Below are 22430 nucleotides of genomic sequence, written 5' to 3' on the forward strand. Positions count from 1 at the left end.
AACAACCTGACATTCTGTGATATTCACCCTCCCAACACAAACACTTAAGACAAAATCACATAAGCAAATGTGAAGAAAGCTGATGGTGCCTGGCTATCAAAAGATAGCCCGGAGTCTTAAAGGCTTGAAGATAAACAAGCAGCCATCTAGCAGATAAGCAACAAGCACACATGGAAGAAGCACCAGTCTGTGTGATCATGAGGTGTTGACAGGATCAGGTAACAGGCATTAGAAGAGCCAAAACAACAACAAAAAACATCTTGTTAAGAACAAGTGGGCTCAGAGTAGAGACCCAAAAACCCATCTATGGACAATGGACATCCCCTCACAGAAGGGTCACAGGGAAAGGACGAGTCAACCAGGGTGCAGTACAGCACTGATGAACACACCTTATCCCCCTGGTTCCTTGAGGCTTCTTCACCTACTACCCTCATGGCTCTAGTCCTGCCTTTCAGTCCTGGCTAGACTGGAACATGTGCACTGGTACAGATAAGAGCTCATGACACACAGAATTCAGGTCAGGATAAACCCCTCATATACAGAAATGGTAGTAGCAATATTAGGAGGATAGGAGGAAGGTGGGGGTGGGGTAGGAGTGGCAGAAGGGGGAACCAATCGCAATCTCCCTCCAGCGTATGAACAACAGAAACATGAGTGACGGGAGACAGAGGTGGTGTAAGATATGAAAATAATAATTTATCAAGGGGTCACAAAGGTGGGAAGGGAAAAAAAGGAGCTGATACCAAGGGCTCAAATAGAAAGTGCATGTTTAGAAAATGATGGCAACATATGTACAAATATGCTTGTACAATTGATATATGGTTTGTTATAAGAGCTGTAAGAGCCCCCAATAAAATGATCTTTAAAAATAAAAGCAAAAGCTCTGAAGCTAGACCTCCTGGGCTCAATTCTGCACTCTGTCTTTTGTTAGCTGTAAGATCTAAAAGTACACTGTGAGTGTCCTCACCTGTCAGATATCTCATCAGCTCATAGAAACATGTCCTCAGTAAGTTCCTGTGAAATGAATGAATGGAAATACTACTACTTGAGAGTACAGTTGTGAGTTTTGAATAACTAAAAAAGTTAAACACAGCAGTACTCCAAAAAAATCAAACCCACTGCCATCAAGTCTATTGCACTTATGGCAACACGTTATACAGTTTCTGAGTGTAAACTTTTATAGGAGCAGACAGCCTCATTTTTCTCTAGCAGAGTGGCTGGTGAGTTTGAACTGCCGGCCTTGCTATTAGCAACCCAATGCCTAGCCCATTGTGCTACGAGGGCTCCTTGAGAACAGTACTAGCATGTAGTAAATGCTTGATGTTACTATTTCAGCAGATGGGTTATTAGACAAAGGGATTTCAAATTTTACTCCTCGATCTGAGATTCCCCTTTTCTTGGGATATTTATTTAACCGCAGACTTGCAAAATGATCTATAAGCCTGGGAACAGCATGGGCTGCCAGCAACTACAAGAAGCTGAAATAGATAAGGAGCTCCCTGGAGGGACACGCCCTGATTCCACCAAACCTGTGAGAAAATACACTTCTAATCTTTAACACTCCCAGTGGCCTTTGTTAAGGCAGCAGTAGAACAAAAACCAACTCGTATGAAAATCCAAGTTGGACTTCCAGCAACTACAAGTCCAGGTCTTGGACCTCATGATCACCACCCCTCAAAACATCAACTTAAACTTAAGCTGGCATTCTGTGACCCAACTCCAGAATGAAATACTGTGGCATCTTTCTTGCTTGTACATTTAAAACCCCTTGGGAGCAAAGGCTTTGTCTTTGTTTTGTTTTTCTCATCTCAGCAACCTAAAAGGTGTCTCACATCACAAGAGGCTCTTAGTAAATGTTAAGCAAACAGATTAATTTTAAGAGGTGTAATTTTACCAAACTATATTCAATGAGAATTTACTTACTAATTGCTTAGTGTCTGCAACAGTACAGAGTCTAAATTAAATAGTCTTTGGACTTAGAGCTGAAAACCCTAGTTTAAGTCCCAGCAACACAAACTTCCTTCACAGAGCTGCTTCTTTTTTCTTTACCATTTTTAAATGTGAGTCTATGCCTGTTGCAGAGGTTACGGTAAGGTTATTGAAAAAGAAAAAATATAAGAAAGCTCTAAAGTTTTATGTATCTATGATTATTATATTTCAAAAGACACGTTCTACTTATATGGTAGAAAGACAGTCATGAAATTAGATGCATAAATATGGGACGATGTAGCGCAGTAAAATGGAGATCACCTTTGCTAACGAGCCATATTAAAGGCAAACTTGCTAAATTGTTCTTTCCATGCAAGCATTTTACACCTCCCATGGGCTGTCAGGTGAAGGGGTCTCTCTAGGAGTTCAACAGTGTCCAAGCCAAGCAGGGACCCAAACAATACTGACTAGCTGACTTGTAACACGAGGACGGCCCTCGGGGGAGTTACTCTCCCACTGAAGAGCTTTATCTAACAGATTCCTAACTACAGCCTATGCATTATTTCTACAGAAATAGTCTAATCACATTCGAAATTACGTTGATAATAAAAGAACAGCAAATTACCCTAGTGGAATACAGCTGAATTTGGGCATTTACATCAGAATAAGCTGTTTACAGTACGTTTACACAAATAATGTGCGCCTTCTACATTTTCTTGGCAACTGCTCCCTCCTCCTCCTACCAGGTATTTTCCTAAGTGCACTATGGCAGTTTTTTACTGGTAACAAGTAAACACGTGCCTCGTCATGAAACAGCAGAAGGAGCCAGCGCCCACACATGTGCAGGGTAGGCCTGTGTCCTCTGGGTAGAAGCACGGCTGAGAGCATTCACACTTGACACACGTCCTTAGGGTCTATACTTCATGTCTCCAAGCTTTCACAATGACTTACCAATGTGGCTGATGAGTTGCCTGAACTGATCGAGGTAGCTCTGTCCCTCTGGAGTTATCCCGAGTTTTCTGATGCCTCGGTTGAACTTTTCTGCTCTCTCAAAGGGGTACTACAGAGATAATTTTAAGACTGCCTTTATTGTCACATAAAATGCCTACCCGTATCCCTTCGTCCTCAAAGTGACATCACTTGACGTGCAAAGGTGTAAGTTCAGGGTATAGACACAGGAAGGCCATCACACTACAGTACCAGAAACAGTTAGTTCTAGAAAACGGGAGTAAGAGGAATGTAAGTTTCAAGATGAGCATGCATTACTTGGTTGGTTGGTATTTTTCAAGTAAATAAAGTTACATCTGACCACATTGGCTATTGAATGTTTTCCTTGTATTTTATTAAGACTTTTTCTATTTAAAAAGTTGAATAAAACTACCTCAAAAAAGAGCAAAGGAAATACCTTATGATCATTTTGGTCCTTGATTTCCCTGAAAAATCGAATGTCTTTAATCAATCTGGATTTGATATGTTCATCATACATAAACTGGCTGAATATGTAGAACTTCTTTTTCAAAAACTGGTAGGTGAAATTAACCTGTTAAGATTCCAAAGATTGAAAAAGGTTCATATAAAAGCAAAACCTAAATCAATACAATGACCTAAACTCACTAACCTAACATGGAAACGTTTAAATGAAATGTACAGACCTTTCTAAAAGATTTCTGCAGCTTTACCAAAGAAAAGATTCTCAGAATAGAACAAGAACAGTGTTAAGAATCCCAAAGCCAGACTCAAGACTGGATTTTATACACAAGTTTCTACTCTTATCTAGAAAATTATGGTTTATTGCCAACATTCTAAACTGAAACCAAACCCCCGGCCATTGAGGATCTTTCTTGCCTGGAGTGGCTGGGAGTCTGAACTGGTGACCTTGAGGTACACAGTCCAGCCCTTAGAGAAGAATGAGCTACCAGAGCCCATTCTAGAATGGTAAGACACGATGCTCTTTGAGTGAGCCTGAACTGTGCCCAGCACAAATCACCATCCTTTGGCTTGGACAACTTTAATGGTCCTCCAATGGCCATTCTACAGTGGCCCCGCTCCAGCAAGCAAGCACTCCTCTGCAGCCACAGTTGTCCCTCTCCCCAAAATTTCTCATAAAAAGCAACAAAACTGCTATCAGTGACTCACTCTCCAAAGAAGTTTTGCAAGAACCCAGAGAGATGCTGGGTCCTCACTCTTCACAGCTGTTTGCAATCACGACCAAGCACCTTCCAGGGCCTTTCATGTCCCAGAACTTGCACCAAACCCAGCACAATCTGAGCACCACACACCTGAAATTCACTAGCCTCAAAACCAGAAATTCGGTCGGAGATAAAAAGTAGTGTTTACCACAAGTCTATCCGAAACTACTTTCCAAGCTATTTAAAAACCCGGCCCCAGCCCTCAAAAAATGCTTCTTACCGTTGTATTCATGATTCCTGTGCCATGTGTTCGGATAGAATTGGCTATGTGCCGAATATTTATTGTATTCAAGTGTTTGTTGTTGCTTGTTCGTTCAATAAAGATCTGCAGTGAAATAAAGGAATACGCGAAAATTACACAATCCTCAGCAAACATTGGTCAGACAGTGACCAAAGGAAAATCTTTAAAGATTATCTAGCTCAGTGGTTCTCAACCAGGGGTCGCGACCCCTTTGGGGGTCAAACGACCCTTTCACAGGAGTCACCCAATTCATAATAGCAGCAAAATGACAGTGAGGAAGTAGCAATAAAAATAATTTTATGGTTGTGGGGGCCACCACAACATGAGGAACTGTATGAAAGGGTCGCAGCTAACTGAAAAGCCATTCCAGGGAACGGTACAGTCAATGCAAGGGGGCAGCAGGATGGCTTCTAAGTAACTGCCTTTTTGGTTCATTTTACTAGTTTTCCTTCAGAAGAATCAGTTGCTTGCCCTTCCCACTATATATCCAGCCTTGAGGAAAGATACAAGAGGTCTCGAAAACCCACTCACCTGATTATTGAGATTATAGAGGTATCGAGACACAAATATATGAATGTTCCTCATAATTTCCAAAACATCCAGACCCTATAACACAATAGAGAACCTAATATTAAAGCTAATCAGCTAAACTGTCACCAGATAATGAGTTTTCAATTATGTTGTCACTTAAGATTTTTAAATAATTTTAGAGACAGAACAGCTGTACAACAAAAGGTAAGATCCCAAAGGACTGAGCGAGCCTTCAGACACGAACAATCAGGACTGCCTCCTTGGCAGCCTACCTGCTGAGTGACGTCTCTCATTTGTGTAATCAAGTACAGTCAAACTTAGTATTCAAAGAGAAGATTTTTGAGTTTGGCTTCTAAAAATCTCCATTATATTTTTCTTAAAAATCCTTTTATTGGGGCTCTTATACCTCTTATCACAATCCATATGTACATCGCATCAAACACATCTGTACATATGTTGCCATCATCATTTTCAAAACATTTTCTTTTTACTTGAGCCCTTGGTATCAGCTCATTTCCCCTTTTCCCACCCTCCCTCCCTCATGAACCCTTAATAACTTATAAATTATTGTTTTTCTCATGTCTTACACCAACTGCTGTCTCCCTCTACCCACTTTTCTGTTGTTCATCCCCCTGGGAGGGGGTTATGTGTTGATCATTGTGATCAGTTCCTGCTTTCTTTTACAACCAAGTAATCTAGTGGTTAGAGCATAAAAGGTGGATGGGAGATATTAGTGAACACAGGTAGAAAACCTGTATTTTCTGAAATTACACACAATTTATTATATGCAATACTCAAAATAGGTAAATAAATGGAAGCTGAGGGCTTCTCCAAAACCAAATTATTAACAATTATTAATTAAAATTATTAACAATTTGAGGCAGAACCTGTACCATTTCAAGTATCTACTTCCAAAAGTTAATGCTGTCTTTAAGGATCTCTGGGAACCGTGTGGGTTAAGTGTTGTGATGCTAACCGCAAGGTTGGCAGTTCAAACCTGTAAGCACTCCAGGGAGAAAGATGCTGCTACTGCCTGCTGCAGTGTTAAAAAGGTGCAGTCGAAGAGACTCACGGGGGCTAGTGAGGGGTCAGAATTCCTTGGTGGCAGAAATCTGGGGTTTTTTGGATTATCACAGATGATCTTTCTTATTAAATTACCAACTAAGAATCCTTCATTCTTCAGATATTCCAAAACCTAACGGCATCACAACAATTGCTCTAAAACTTTCTAATGAAGGCTTTTTCATTATATTTTATTATAGCTCTTACCATGTTCTATTCTAAAATTTTATATACTCATGTCTTTCTCCGACAAGACTCTGTGTTCAGGAGTTGAGATTATGTCTACTCATCTTTCATTTAATTCCAAAATCTGAGTGCCCACCAGGGAGTACGTACTCAATAAATACGTGCGATACAAATAAATGAACAAAACAGATTTTAGAAATGATCTACATCTACAATAAAAGAAAAAGTATGGCCCTAGAATCGAAATGATAGAAATCCTGGAACGGAGTAAGGGTTCTTTGTTAACTGTATCAGATAGACCTGGATTACTTCAAGCAGAATTACATGCAAATTAGCTAGTCACATAATCCATTATGCTCATGATATTGCCATATTGTAAATAAGTTCATTGAATTAGCAAAATCAAATGATCCTTTACTATTTCTCATTTGAAGTACAAATCCATTTACAAACATAAGTATAACCATTTTTCCTAAACTATTTTTTTAATTAAAAAATCATCGTATTGGGGTCCTTACAATTTGTTACACTCATACATCAACTGTATCAGACATATTTGTACATATATTGCCATTGTTCTTTTCTAGACATTTACTTTTGATTGAGCCCTTGGGATCAGCTACTCTTTTCTTCCCTCCCTCCCTCCCTCCCCTCATGGGCCCTTGATAAATTATAAATTGTTATTATTTTCATATCTCATATCAACCGCTGCCTCCCTTCCCCTCTGGTTTCTGTTGTTCTTCCCCCTGGAGGGGGTGTGTGTGATGAGGTGCCATTCATTGTGATCGGTTCCCCTCCCTGCCCATCCCCATCCCTCTTTCCCCCTCCCCTTTTGGTATCACTATTCCCATTCCTGTTCCTGTATTGTGTGTGTGTCATGAGCTTTATCTTTTCTAAACCTATGTACATGTTCTGGTCCAGTCCAGAGTGGGACGTACCACTGGGGTCACGATAGTGGGGGGTGAGGAAGCCTCAAGGAACCAGAGGCATACTGTGTGATCCATCGGTGTTCTACTGCACCCTGACTTATCCCTTCCCTGCAACCCCTCTGAGTGGGGGGGGATGATCCATTGTCTACAGATGGGTTTTGGGTCTCTGCTCCAACACACACACACCCCTCCCCCACGCTCTCAACATGTTTTAGTTTGTTTGTTATGAATCTTCTGATGTCCGTTACCCGGTCCCGATGACACCTCATGATCGCACCGGCTGATGTACTTCTTCCATATTGGCTTGTTGCTTGCTTCACTGTTAGATGACTGCTTGTTTAACTTCAAGCCTTTAAGTCCCCAGACGTTATATCTTTTAATAGCTGGGCACCATCGGCTTTCTTCACATTTGCTTATGCACCCATTTTGTCTTCAGCTATCGTGTGTGCATGCACCCGCGTGTGTGTTGGGGGCGGGGGTGGGGTGGGGGAGATGGCGGGGTTTCCTAAGCTATTAAAGGGAACATACTTTCTATCAAACTCAAACTCACTGCCATCAAGTCAATTCTGATTCAGTGACCCTCTAAGACAAAGTAGAACTGCCTCTCTGAGTTTCTGAGACTATAGCTCTGTATGGGAGTAGAAAGTCTCATCTTTCTCCTGCAGAGTTGGCTGGTGGTTTTGAACTGCCTACCTTGCAGTTAGTAGCTCAATGTGTAACCACTATACCACCACCTACCCAGGTCTAAAATGTTTGTGACCTTGACTGAATTATTTATGATTCTGCAAAGGTCAGCTTACTAACACAATGTGCTTCTGAAAATGTGTACTAAGTCTGGGGTTATTTCAAATACTCAGTAGAAAACTGATTGCAAATGGCCAGTCTGTGGTAACTTCTTCCCTAAAGCACAGCACTGTCTAAACGGTTTGCTCTTGATAAATGTGGCAGCGAGATTTTATGTTAACTTGATGGTACCTGTGCCCAACACAAGACACATGAGGTTTTATAAATATACATTTTAAAATTCAAACATAAACTAACGGGGGAAGAGAGACCCCTTAGAGAAATGCTGGCGCCATGATACAGTCAACCGTGAGAATTTGAAAGGCTTGCTACTGTACCTGCTCCAAAGTCTGACTCGGGAGGTGGGCCTCTGTCATAACCAATCCATACCGCTGAGTCGCAAGGTTTCTCATTTCACTGTATGTGGCCCAGTCATGAAGGGCTACTGTCGTTAGATTGTAGAAAGTCTTGTCTAGGTAGTGAGTTACATAAGCTACAAAGGGTGGAGGGGGAAAGGCCAAAACATTTTGACTCACAAAAGGGTAGAAAAGGCATAGAAATGAAACCTTAATAAACTCCCCATTTTACGTCAAGGGCACACAAAGAATGGAAGCAAAACGCTCACCTCGAATGTCAATGAAACGGTTGAAAAACCGAACTGGCTTCAGAGAGAAGAAGAGGGCCAGATCTTTCATGCCAACTCTGAACGGGTTCCGGTCATCCAGCTTCAAGTGCGTGTGCACAGAAAGGCGAAGGTCCTTCTCTATTTCTTTGCACAACTTGTCCAGCAAATGCTACTCATCACACAAGAACAGGTACCAGAGCCTTAACATTTCAAAGTGATACTCCAACGACACTGCCTCACTGTGTCGAGGCTTTTACCTTTATAGTTTTATAACAGGCTCACTCCTAATAGGTTAACTTCTACATTAAAGGTAGTCATGTATAATTCAAAAGAACCATAAGAACTTGGTGTCAGACTTTCTAGATAGTATAATGCAAAAATTGTCCGCCTGGCTTTTTATCATTGCTGTTCTACCTTCCATGGTAAAATCTTTTATGGGGAAAGACAAAATTGCTTGCTTTCCATTTTCGACCAGTGATTTTTTTTTTTTTAAATCAGAGCAGTATGAGCCCCTAAGAAAACAATTCAAACAAACAAACAAACAAAAAACACCATAATCAGCAAGTACCCCAATGTCACTGAAAACACTCTTTAATTAAGCAAGGATAATAAATTGTTAAAGGGGGGGGGGGGGGGGAGAATCAAGGCAGTGTAATAAATTCTAATCCATTGTTTTCATCAGTGCTTTAAATTTATATCCTTAAAAAGGACATCAAAAGCTAGTTAGTGACAGCTTCATTAACAAACCATGAATACACAATGAATCCTGAAAGTACACAAAGCACCAGTCTTCAGGGAACAACTGAAATGAGATGAGGACCTGGAGATAGGGAGATGAGAGGAGCAAAGGGACAAAGGGGGAGGGGTGTTGCGCTGGAAACCCTTCTTTTAATAATCATTAAAAAAAATCTGTTCAGCTAAAGATAACAAAACAAATCCTCTTTTCTGATCTACCATGGAGTCCTAAATACTGGCCAGGCATGTATAATCTTTTCTTTTTTTTTTTTATTAAATCATTTTATTGGGGCTCATATAACAATCCTTACATACATCAATTGAGTAAAGCATCCTTATACATTCGTTGACCTCATCATTCTCAAAATTCACCCTCCGCTTGGGTTCCTGGAATTAGCTCATTTTCATTTTTCCCTTCTCCCCGCTCCCCCATGAATCCCTAACAATTTACAAATTATCATTTTATCCTATCCTATACTGCCCGGTGTCTCCCTTCAACCCCCTTCCTGCTGCCCATCCCCCAGAGAGGAGTCACATGCAGATCCCGAGATCAGTTCCCCTTTCTACCCTCTATCCCCTCCCAGTGTCCCACTCCCACTGCTGGTGTTGAGGGGTTCATCCGTCCTGGATTCCCTGCGTTTCCAGATCCCATGGCACCGCTGTGCATCCTCTGGTCTAACCAGGTTTGCAAGGTAGAATTGGGACCATGATAGTTGGTGGGGAGGAAACGTTTAAGAACCAGAGGAAGGTTTTGAGTTTCATTGTTGCTACACTGAACCCTGAGTGACTCATCTCCTCCCCACGACCCCTCTGCAAGGGATGTCCAGCCGTCTACAGATGGGCACTGGGTCCCCATCACGCACACCCCCTCATTCACGGTGATTTGATTTTCTTAATCTTTTCTAAGAGAATATTCAATATAAGCAATTATGTAAAATATTTCACAATTTAGCAAATCCTATGTAGATTCATGTGAGGGATTCTCATTCTTAATTCTCCAAATAAAAATATCACTAGATAGAAGCTTAATTTCAAAGATCTCAGAGCTTATAAGACACACTTCATTAAAACAGGGGGGCACACTATATTGCATTCAAAATTATTTTTCTTTCATAAGTAACAAATTTCATCCTTTTAGTTAGTAGCTCTCCAAATTCAATGACGCCTGTTAGCTGCCCTTTTACGTTACCACCAGAAGCACTCAGCATCAAATCACTTTGCATCTGCAATCATCTAATAAAATTGTCTGATAAAAAGAACTTTAAACTCAATATATTATTCCCTAAAGTAAACAGGATTTCCGGACTCCCGGTCCGGCTTCCACACAGTTTGGGTTACAGACCAATTTGGCCTAATGGCAATGGTGCCATTAAAATTCATCCCTCTGCTCCTTGTAGTGATTTATAAATAACGTTGCTGTCGTGAGTTGACACGGAGTGCATCATGGTGACCCCACGTGTTAAAAATGATCATAATTTTAAGTTAGTCATTTTGATTTCATAACAGGTTAATTTGATTCAAAAAATGTTTCCAAACAGTGCATTCCACAAACATGCTTTAAGTTTCTCCACCTCAAACATGCTGTTACCTCATTCAAAATGTCCATAATCTCCTTGTCATAGCAATCCAGAAGTGTCTGATAGGACTCTAAATGCCTGGCGTGCATCATGGCAGGAACACAGTCGCGTAAAGCACTGAACATGTACTATGGAAAGAAATGTTGGAGGTGTGTGACTTAGGAAATGCCACAAGCTAACTGCCCTAAAGACAGACGCTCAGTCTGAAGGGCAAGTAAGCTTTCCATGTGATTATTTTCCTTCCCTAAATAAAACAATAATGGAATTTTATTCACTGTTATATAAGCACTTTAAATATATAAAGATTTACATTCACTTATCCTTACCTATCTTGAGCATTCAAACACATCCTTAATATTAACATTGTGTAAGAAAGATGAAGTTTTCTACTCCTAGAAAGATTTACAGCCTTGCAAATCCACAGGACAGTTCTCTCCTGTCTTATGGGGTCACTATGAGTTGGAATCAACTCTACGGCAATGAGTTTGGTTTGGTTTTGACTAGTAACTATAAAATATATAAACGCTTACTTGGCAGGCATAGACTTGTACAACACAGAATGAGCAGGTAGTTTTAAATGGCTTATTAACTCAAACAACCTATTTGAAACGGAATAGTTTGCACTACTCTTTACTTACGTGTAACCTGGCGGCGTCAACAGCGTTTTCGTACACATCATCTAAATAAATCGGGAAGACAGCTCGATGCCAGTATAAAAAACAGCAGTCGCACTGGGTTTGGATTCTACAATAGAAAGCAGTCACTGAAGTGTAATAAAGATCCAGATAAGCAATGAGGGTGTCCACTAGGCACAACCCCATTTGCTCATTTCCATATTTCCTACATCACTTAACCCAAAACACAGTAAAATCATAAAATCACGATGCTTCTTAGCAACCAAGGTAACAACTTTCTAATATCCACATCGCCAAAATTCCATAAATATGCTTTATTGCATAAGATACTTGAAAAGAATACAGATACCTTTAAAACAGGGTGATTATTAAACAATGAATTGCTGAAGGTGAAACTGTGATCTGCTCTGTAAACCTTCACTTAATTGACAGACAAAGCTTTATTTTGTGTTTTAATCGCTTCATTGGGGGCTCAGACGACGCTTCTCACAATCCATACATATGTGCATGTGTCCAGCACATTTGTTGCCATCATCATTCTCAAACATTTGCTTTCTGCTTTCCTCTAGTTCTTAAATGCTTCCTGCACCCCCACTATCATGATCCCAATTCCATCTTAAAAATCAGGCTTGACCAGAGGATGTAAACTGATACAGACAGGAACTGGAAACACAGGGAATCCAGGGCGGATGATCCCTTCAGAACCAGGGTGAGAGTGGCCATACCGGGAGGGTGGAGCAAAGGTTGGGTAGAAGGGGGAACCGATTACAAGGATCTACATATAACCTCCTCTCTGGGGGACGGATAACAGAAAAGTGGGTGAAGGGAGATGTCGAGCAGTGTTAAGATATGACAAAATAATAATTTGTAAATTATCAAGGGTTCATGGGGGAGGGGGAGAAGGGAGCAGGGAGGGAGGGGGAAAAATGAGCAGAACAAAGCTTTTAATGAGACTTAATAAAAGGGTCTCAGTTAAAAAAAATTATAAACGTGGCCAAAGATAAAAAAGGTACATTTAGGACACCTATAATCTTTGGCAAGTGATTATTTCACATCTACGGCGACAACATCAACGAAAAACACTAACCATAATAAACATAAATAGAAGGTCTGGGGATGGAAAGTTAAAATGCCAACCTCTCAAAACAATAGCAAAAACATTATAATGAAGAACATTACATGAAAAGAGTATTACAATCTTAATTCAGTTGGAAATCAAAATGAAGAAATGCTTTCAAGAAACTTATTCAATAAACAGAATGGAGCCCAAAGCAGCTATTAAAATGAGTCTTGCTATATATTCAACTTAGTGACTGGCTACAGACAGTGGGATTCCAACTGACGTCACAGAATAAAATGAATGACAGAAGCCTGTGCGAGAGCTCTCTACGTCGCTCAGAGGTGGAAGCAGCACTTCTCTAGGTGCAGGGCGGCCCCTCGTCGCCACCACCACTATGTTTTGTGCGCCCACAGCTGCTTTGTCTCGTGGGAATTCTCCCAGAAGCTACACCCTCATGTGTGGCTAAAGACGTGGGATTCTGAGAGAGTTTCATGTGGGTCCTGCGGTGCTTGGAAGTCGGGCTGCAGTCTGCAAGGGCAGCGTGCAGCCACCCCCTCCGTGGGAACATGTGGGGCTTTCCATTCCCAGAAGCCGTTACGGTCTCTGAAACTCAGAGGGGCAGTTCTAGCCTGTCCCACAGGGTCGCTCCGAGTCGGCATGGACTCGAGGGCAGTGAGGTTGGTTTTAGGTTTTTAAAGGCGTTACACGGAGACACTAAGGAGCCGTATCTGGAATCTGCCTCTCTGGCTTCACTCAAAGCCCCGGCTTCTATTAGTTCTCTTTCGACTACGGAGGCTCCAGTGTCTAGTCTTTCTTACCGTTCTCTCAGCTCACTGATAAGATCCAGTTTTTTCATGACGACTTGAAGTGGAAAGAGTTCCTCGTCCTTAAATGTTTTCTATGAGGGAGGGGGAAAAGAGGCGCAGAGGTGGGATTCACAGTAACAACAGTTTTCTTCAGCAAATAACCAGAAAATATAGGCTGCCACAGGAAAACACTTACCATCTGTGTGCCCACGCTCAGGGCCAGAGCCACGATCAGCCGGCGCTGTTTCGTGCTTGGTCCGTTGAGAGTGTTTTCAGCCAACACCAGAGCAGAGAGGACATCAAGGCGCTGTTCGCTGTACTTCTTGTCAGAAATTACTCTTTTCTTAGTGATAAAAGAAGACGGGCAATTATTAATATTGTTTCTGCAGCAGTAACAAAATACTAAGAAGGAAAACGTCAAGGATTATTTTCCTCCATGTTGAACCCCTCCTAATGGCGTTGAACATGCAGCTCTCCTGGCGCTGTCGGAAACAATCTATCAGGTATTCTTTAATAGCGCCACATTAACTTAGTAAGTAAATGCATCTGATGCATCAATTGTCAAAACTGAATACAGAGTCACTTTTAATAAAGTATATACTATATGTAGCTAGTAATAATTACTATTCATATAGTAATTACAAGATGCCGTAACTTCAGAGAAAGACAACCCTGATTAACTTTAGGCTAAAATCATAAACTACCATGAAAAGTTAAAACTGAAAAAACCCACCAAGAATACTGTATGTGAAAGAATAGAGAAAACTGACTAAAATAGAGTACATCAAAAGATACTATAATTGTGCTGAAAATTTAACAGTTACATACCTTGGCCACAGAAATTGAATGAAGAGCCTGATGTTGCAGATGCTGTGTTATGTGTGAAACAGAATCCGCCACAACCATGCTTCTTCTGTAGAACATATGCTCGATTGCCTACAGAGAATCCGGGGAGATTCTAGTCGTAGTGTCTGTTTTGAAAACACCTCACACTTGCTTTTGTTACTTAAGTTGTTGTCATTTCCTTGTACAACTACACAAAGGCACAGAAACAAGGATGGCCACGATATTTGAAAGGTTAAATAAGCCCCGGCACTTCCACAGGACAGGTACAGGGACGTGGTGGAGATCAAAATCATTACGACAAGTGAGCTAAGAAATCAATTTAAAGTATTCTCAAAAATACAACTGATCTACAGAAAAAAAGAGCAGATCACTGGCTGTTTGGGGCCACGGGCAGAAATGGAGGAGGGACTACTGGGCCCACAAGGAAAGGTTTTTGCTCGTAGAGGAAGGTTTTCCACAAGGGGCTAGATTTTTCAGACACATCAACTGTATGCTTTAAGCTCAAGCAGCTCACTGTATGGAAATAACAATGAAGGGGCACACAGGGAACACTGAAAATACTGGTTCTGTGTCTTAGGTAGTCTGATGACTGTTTTACTGTATGTTTTACTAGTCTTAAAAACTAACAACAACTATACTCTCGCATTATGAGTACAGGGATGTGTGTGTGTGTGTGTGTGCCGTCTTTCCTATCTACTTCTGTTTTTCTCTGTCAAGGTGCCTGGTGGCACAATGGTCAAGCACTCAGCTGCTCACGGCAAAGCTGGCCACACAAGCTCCTCAGGGGCTGGTCCGAGGGCGAGCCCCCGGTGATCTACTCCCAGAAAGCTAACAGCTTAGAAAACCCGCTGGGGCAGCTCTACTTGGTCACATGGGGTCACAATGAGCTGGAATTCTCATTTGCTTCATAAAAATACACATAATTGAAAATAATCTGTAGCAGGACAAAGGGAGACACTAGACAGTGTAAAATAAGAAAATGAAAATAATTTATAAACTATCCAGTGTTCACAAGGGTCGGAGGGTGGGGGTAGGGAGAGCAAAAAGAGGAGCTGATATCAAGGGCTCAAGCAGAAAGCAAATGTTTTGGAAATGATGGTGGCAACATATGTACAAATGTGCTTGACACAATGGTACATATGGATTGTGGTAAAAGCTGTAAGAGTCAATAAAATAATTTATTAAAAAATATTAACCTATAATACTAGAAAATGTGACATTTAAAAAATAATTTTATTGGGGTTCTTACAGCTCTTATCACAGCCATATGTACCATAGTGTCAAGCACAATGTACATCTGTTGCCATCATAATTTTCAGGACATTTTCTTCCTACTTGAGCCCTTGGTATCAGCTCATTTTCCCCTTCCGCTCCCTCACGAACCCTTAATTATTTTGTAAATAATTTGTTTCCTTTTCATGTCTTACACCTACTGCTGCCTCCGTTCACCTACTTTTCTGCTGTTCATTCCCCTGGCTGGGGGAGGGGGGGAGTAGAGGAGGGCTGAAGGGGGGGTTAAATGTTGACCATCATGATCCTTTTCCCCCATATCTTCCCCCTACCCTCCTGGTATTGCTTTCACTATTGGTCCTGAGGGATTTATATGTCCCGGATTCCCTGTGTTTCGAGCTCTTATCTGTACCAGTGTACATGATCTGGTTTAGCCAGATTTGTAAGGTAGAACTGGAGTCATGACAGTGGGGGAAGGATGCATTAAAGAACTACAGGAAGGTTGTATGTTTCATCATTGCTATACTGCGCCCTGCCTGGCTCGTCTCTTCCTTGGGACCCTTCTGTAAAGGGATGTCCAATTGGCTACAGATGGGCTTTGGGTCTCCATTCCACCCTCTCCCTCATTCACACAGATATGATAAAGGCACACTTTTTTATTATTATTAAAGTGTACTTTATATATACAGTGTGTTGTTAGGGAACATCAAGTCAGCTCCAATTCAAAGTGACCCCAAGAGAATGAAACACTCCCTGGGCCTGCACCATGCTCACAACTGGCCTCATGTTTGAGTCCACTGTTGCAGCCACTGCGTCAATCTATCTCCCAGAGGGCCTTCCTCTTTTTGTGCTGCCCCTCCACCTACCAAGCATGATCCTTATTCAGAGACTAGTCTCTCCTGTTGACATGCGCAACGCACACGAGACAAAGGCTTGGCATCCTTGCCTCTAAAAAGCATTTTGGCTGTACTTCTTGCAAGACAGACCTGTTGCTCTTTTGGCAGCCCATGGTACTTTCAACATTCTGTACCAGCACCACAGTTGAATTGAATCAAGTCTTTCTTTCCTTCCTTATTCAACGTCCAACTTTCACATGCATGAGGTCACTAAGATCCCATAGCTTGGCTTAGGCACACCTTAGTCCTCATAGTAACATCCTTGCTGTTCTCAACACTGTAAAAGGGTCTTGTACATCAGATGTACCCCAACTCTTGATGGCCGCTTCCATGAGCATTGATTGTGGATCAAAGCAACAGGAGATCCTTGACCCCTTCTATCTACTTTATCATGTTACCGACCTATTGGTCCAGTTGTGAGGATTTCGGTCTTCTTTAAATTGAATTGTAATCCATACACGAGGCTGCAGTATTTGATCTTCATCAGCAAGTACCTCAAGTCTTCCTCACTTTCAGGAAGCAAGGTGTGGCATCTGCATATCGCAGATTGTTAATAAGCCTTCCTCCAACCCTGATGCCCCTTCCTTATAATCCAGCTTCTATGATGATTTTCTCAATATACAAACTGAGTAAATACGGTGAGAGAATAAACTCGGAAACACATCTTTGCTGATTTGAAGCCCTTGTTCTGTTCACACAACTGCCTCTCGATCCATGTGCAGGTTCTGTATGAGCACAATGAAGTGTTCTGGAATTCCCATTCTTCTCAATGTCATCCAGAGTTTGTCATGATCCCCAAAGTTGAATGCCTTGGCACAGTCACTAAAACACATTTCTGGTATTCTCTGTTTTGAGCTGAAGTCCACCAGACCAGCAATGATTATCTCTTGTTCGTCTGCCTCTTCTGAATCCAGCCTGAACCTCTGACAGCTCCCTGACAATGTACTGCTACAGCCCCTGTCGGATGATCTTCAGCAAACTTTTACTCGCATGCAGTATCAATGACACTGTTCGATAATTTGAGCATGCTGTTGGCTCTCCTTTCTTTGGAATGGGTACAGATATGGATCTCTTCCAGTCAGCTGTCTTCCAGATGTCCTGGCACAGACGAGTGAGAGCTTCCAGTGCTTCATCAGCTTGCTGAAACTTTTCAATTGGTGCTCCATCAAATCCGGACGGAGCCTTGGCTTTAGCCAAAGATTTCAGTGCAGCTTGGACTTCTTCCTTCAGTACCACTGGTTGTTGGCTCAAATGCGGCCTAGTGGATGGCTGGATATTAAGTAGTTCATTTTGATACAATGACTGTGTTCCTTCCATCTTCTTTTGGTGCTTATTGTATTTTGCCCATAAAATCTTAATTTTGCAACTCGAGGCTTGAATTTCTTCTAGGTACACATACTTTCTTTAAATTGTGGTTTAGATGAAGAGTTAGTAAATTCATTTCCAATTTGGCAGACTGCTGTGTGACATTGGTTACAATTCCCACATGTCAGCACTCTTGCTACATCCACTTTGGGTTTCCTGTTTCCCATCTGTCTACTTTTCCTGCCCCGATCTGCTTTCTTAACTTTCCTTTTAGACAAATGTTGCTCTTTCAGTCTCCAAAAGTTGACTGTTTTCAGGAGCACGTTGTGTTCACTTTCTTGGCCGTTTCAGATGGCTGAATGGTGATCTCCAGGAGTGGTTACAGGTCTGGGGTAGAAGAGTGTCTGAGGGCAATCGAGTCTGAGCGGTTCCACCAGTCTCTATCAGGCTGGTCTTCTGAATGATTCTGAATTTTGTTCCACCTTTTCCTCCCACTCTATCTGGTACCTTCTGGCATAATCCTAATCAGTGGGGGTAGCTGGGCACCACCTAGTTCTTCTGGTCTCTAGGGGTTCATTCGCTCCCGGGACCCATTGATTCCTCGAGTCTTTGGTTTTTCTTCATTCTTTTTTATTCCAGATGGAAGGAGACCAATATTTGTTAGATGACCACTGGCAAGCCTTTAAGATCCTATTTCCTACTCACCAAAATAAGATGTAGAACACTGTCCTTATGCCAACTAACTGAGATGTCCCCTGAGTGTGCTTCATATTCCTCAAGCTCAGTCGCTCCATCTTGGGAGGCGTGGCTAAAAGGTGATCTTATGGCTAAGAATTTTCACCACCGTGAGCCCTGTGCATACACGGGCATACATGTGCATATACATATGTATCCACTGCCAATCCCATAAATGCATACGGGTTGTACCTTAATTCTTAATTCATTTGTCCACCTCTACAAGTAGCCTACTGTTCGAATCATATGATGACAGTACTTTTTCTAAATTACAAAATGTAGCCTTGTATTAATTAGTCTCAAGCACATTTAAACACTGTAAGAGAATGGACAATGTTGTAGGGATGTGTTTTAAACTCACACAAGTTGTACACTGCCATGAATAAAGCTTTAGTAATATTTACGGTAATCCTTTCAATTTCCCTCTTTTCTCGCTCACTGTGCTACTGTCAATTAAGTTTGAAGATAATGACTACTCACAGGAAATTACTCAGAAATAGTGGTCACTGGGTAATGCTTTCCTTTACCCACGTGTCGGAAAAGCACCATCTCCTAAGTTTTTGTTCTCATATACAACATAACAATTTCAAGAAGGCAAATCTAAGACTGTCTTCACTTAAGCTCTATTCATTCCTCAATTGTGGTCACGAGATAGAGAGTCATCTATAACTTACCTTAAGAAGTTCAACTAGCCTGCATAATGCCTTCACTGAGGTCTTGGTCATTGGTTTCTGCATGGACATGTAGAGATTCATTGTGGTTTTAATAATCGTACTAATACTATACGCATATAAGAAGCCCTGTAAAACACATACACATACAAAATCATTATACTCACAAGGAATTTCCATTTCTGTAAGAGTTCATTCTGTATATAAAAATATTACTTAGCAACTCTTAATGTTTCTACAATTCATTTCAAAACCAGGTCTTAAAAATTTGAAATAACTTTCTCCTGGAAACAATGTTATTTATATATAATGGCTAAGTTTTTCAAAGCATCCCTGAAAAATGTATTTGGCCTTCTGTAATGTACCATAATGGAGGCCTGATGGTGCAGTGGTTACATGCTGGACTGCAGTCCACATGGTCGGCAGTTCGAGACTACCAGCAGCTCCTCGGGAAAAAGAATGGGCTTTCTACTCCCATAAACAGTTAAGCTCGGAAACCCAAAGGGGATCACTATGAGTCAGCATTGTCGCATCAACAGCGAGTGAGTAACATTCCAGAAGTGTAGTACGATGAAATTACAGAATATAACCACAGCTAAAGATTCTCTCCACCAAAAACCAAACATCTCTGAACAACAATTTAGATGTCAAAATGATATGTCTTACATTATCAGACAGATGAGAGATAAAGGCTCCTGTGGGCAACACGTAGGGCAAGAAGGGCTGAGGCTATAAGATGCCACAGTATGAAACAGAGGAAGAGGGAGAGAGCAGATCTTTAACCAACACAGACAAGAGATATTTCTGAGTTTCCAGCCAATTCCCCCTTTCCTTTTCACTGAACCAAATCCCCACTAGGATTATTAAAACAGACTACGAAGAAAGGCCTGGTGATCTATTTCCAAACATCAATCACTCAATACTTTATGGGTCACAATGGTCTGATCACATTGTGCATGAGACATCATGAGTTAAGCTTAAGCTGGCTCAACGGCATGTACTAACAATCTTGTTTCTAACCAGACATCAAGCTTTGTCTCCTTCCAGCCCAGTGAGAACAGATTCTCTCTCACCCTTCTATCAGGAAAGGACACAGGGCTTGTGAGTTTTTATAAAATATTAGTGGTGGTAAGCTCAAGGAAATGGAATGGAAGATGAGGAGGGGAGAAAATAGCATCTCTTAAATATTTTTAGTCATCTAGGCTTAAAAGGGCATATAAAAACATTAAGGTAACACTGGAGACTCTCTGGGCATACAAAGGACTAAAATAAGATAAAAAAGTAGCTTAGGGATGAGACTAATTTATACTATTTTAGGTAGAGCCAAGAGACTGGGACAAAAGCCAGTGAGTCTACAACTGTTTTCTGCCCCATTATATGTGAGAAAGGAAACAATCCACCAGCAGCACAAAGACCTGGTGGCGCAGTGGCTCCAGAGCTTGACCGCTAACCAAAAATCCCATTAGCCATTCTATACAGAAGAAAGATGTGGCAGACGGCCTCCAGAGGGTTTACAGCCAAGAAATCTACTGCCTTTACAGGGTCACTCTGAATCAGAAGCCACTCAGTGGCAGTGGGTTTGTTTGGGGTTTCCCATCAGTAACAGTGGCTCATGAAGGAGCGATGATAGGGAGGAGGAGGTGGAAGTTTCTCTGAACCAGTAAAAGCTTGGTGGTGAAAAGATGTGCCAAATTAATAAAGTTAAGAAATGAGAGGCAGAGTAGCTTTCTAAGAAAGGTGATAATGAGACCAAAACTTAGGGATGCATGGACAAGAGTCACAAACACCAAGAAAACCATAAAACTATGTTTTGATGCATCATAATATTACTTAAAAAAAAGTAAATCGTACAAGCAATTAAAGACCGTCAACTGCAAAAAGCAACAAAAATGACTTCTGAACTCAAATAAAGGAAGCCAAAAAATACAATAACATGAATACAATAACAAATATTGCAAGAAAAAAAATCTGTCAATGAAGAATTCTATACTCAGAAAACTGCCTTCAAAAATGAAACTGAAATGAACTCAATTTTTACCAAAGTTGCCATAATTTTCAACATAAACTTTCATCAAAGAAATACTAAGGGATGTTTCCCAAGTAGAAGGATGCGAGCTGACAGATACAAAGAAGAAAAAGGAAGGCAGCAGAGTGGGTAGATCTGTGGTTATATTGAAATGAGCAATGGCTATAGAACAATAGTAATAGTATCTTGTCAGGTTCAAAATATCTGTAGAATCAAAACATACTTAATAGCAGCACACGAGGTAAGAAGGGGCCAACAGAATAGACTGTTCTAAGATCCTCACCATATCCGGGAAGTGATAAAACAACTAATTTGTTAGATTTGAGTAAATCCAGGATTACCTTAAAATTCCTAGAGTAGCTCTTGAACAGTAAAGGAATACAAATTAACAAACCAAAAGAGAGAGGGAGAAATAAACTGACACAAATCCCACAGAGAGCAAGAAAAGACAAAAGGACACAGACAGACAGATAAGACAGGTAGAAAGCAGTCAGTCAGAAGGTAGTTTTAATCCCCCACCCCACCCCCCAAATTCAATAAAGGCTTGTACACATGAGTCAAATGAAGAAACAAAGATGATCAGACCAAATACGCTGCTTTTAGGAGGCACCCATTAAATACAAGTCAGAAAAGTTACAGGGATCAAAAAAGATACGCCATACAGACATCAATCAAAGGACAATTGGCATGTGCTGCTACTACTACACAAATGAGGACTAAGGTAAAAACTTTACTAAAGGGACATAAATTAAAAGGACATTTCATAATGATGAAAGGTTCAAGGAAGACAAAATATTCTAAATGTTTAGATCTATAACTAAAAAATAACAGAATCATAGGGTCAGAGAAACAAACAGACAAAAATAATGGGCAATTCTAACTCAACTACCTCAGAAAGCTGACGAGATGACTGGCACGCCTGGCTTATTTGATACAGATACAACACTACCATCAACAAATACAAAAAAACACACTCTTTTCACATATATATAAAATGTTTACCACAAATGACCACAAGCTGGTGATAATGCAAAGCTCAACAAATTTCAAACCACTGAAATTCTGGCTAAAAGGCAACAATAAAAAGACAATTAAGACATGCCCATATATCTAGAAGTTAAGAGAAACCTATAAAATAATCTACAGCTCAAAGAAAAAAGTACAATGAAAATGTTTAAATATTTTGAACTTTTAAAAGATCTGCAAACACAATATAGAAAAACAAGATATGCAACCTAAAAGTCAGACAGGAATTTAAATATGCATATTAGAAAAATATAAACAGCGGGTCAGACAAGCACAACCAAATCCATTTCTATTTCAGTTCTCGTTTTAAAATCAAAACCATACCCTTACAGGATACAGGTTCTCTGACTTTTGTAAACTGGAAAAGACAAAAAATGTACCCCCAAATAGTTGAAGTATTAAGATGC

General features: G+C 40.8%; 1 protein-coding gene across 2 annotated transcripts in view; it reads right to left on the minus strand.

The window, feature by feature from the left end:
• WASHC4 (WASH complex subunit 4) overlaps positions 1-22430 on the minus strand; it is a 60014-nt gene that overhangs the window by 13265 nt on the left and 24319 nt on the right. For both annotated transcript variants that reach the window (XM_075551051.1, XM_075551050.1), the window contains exons 15-26: positions 18975-19100; positions 14117-14224; positions 13485-13631; positions 13301-13380; positions 11426-11531; positions 10799-10915; positions 8476-8644; positions 8189-8343; positions 4891-4965; positions 4339-4443; positions 3335-3469; positions 2881-2989 (exon numbers count right to left, since the gene is read on the minus strand). In XM_075551051.1, coding sequence (XP_075407166.1) covers positions 2881-2989; positions 3335-3469; positions 4339-4443; positions 4891-4965; positions 8189-8343; positions 8476-8644; positions 10799-10915; positions 11426-11531; positions 13301-13380; positions 13485-13631; positions 14117-14224; positions 18975-19100 — 1432 coding nt within the window. The remainder of the gene's footprint in view (positions 1-2880; positions 2990-3334; positions 3470-4338; positions 4444-4890; positions 4966-8188; positions 8344-8475; positions 8645-10798; positions 10916-11425; positions 11532-13300; positions 13381-13484; positions 13632-14116; positions 14225-18974; positions 19101-22430) is intronic.

The sequence above is a fragment of the Tenrec ecaudatus genome, chromosome 6 (assembly GCF_050624435.1).
Source record: "Tenrec ecaudatus isolate mTenEca1 chromosome 6, mTenEca1.hap1, whole genome shotgun sequence".
Classification (NCBI taxonomy): domain Eukaryota; kingdom Metazoa; phylum Chordata; class Mammalia; order Afrosoricida; family Tenrecidae; genus Tenrec; species Tenrec ecaudatus.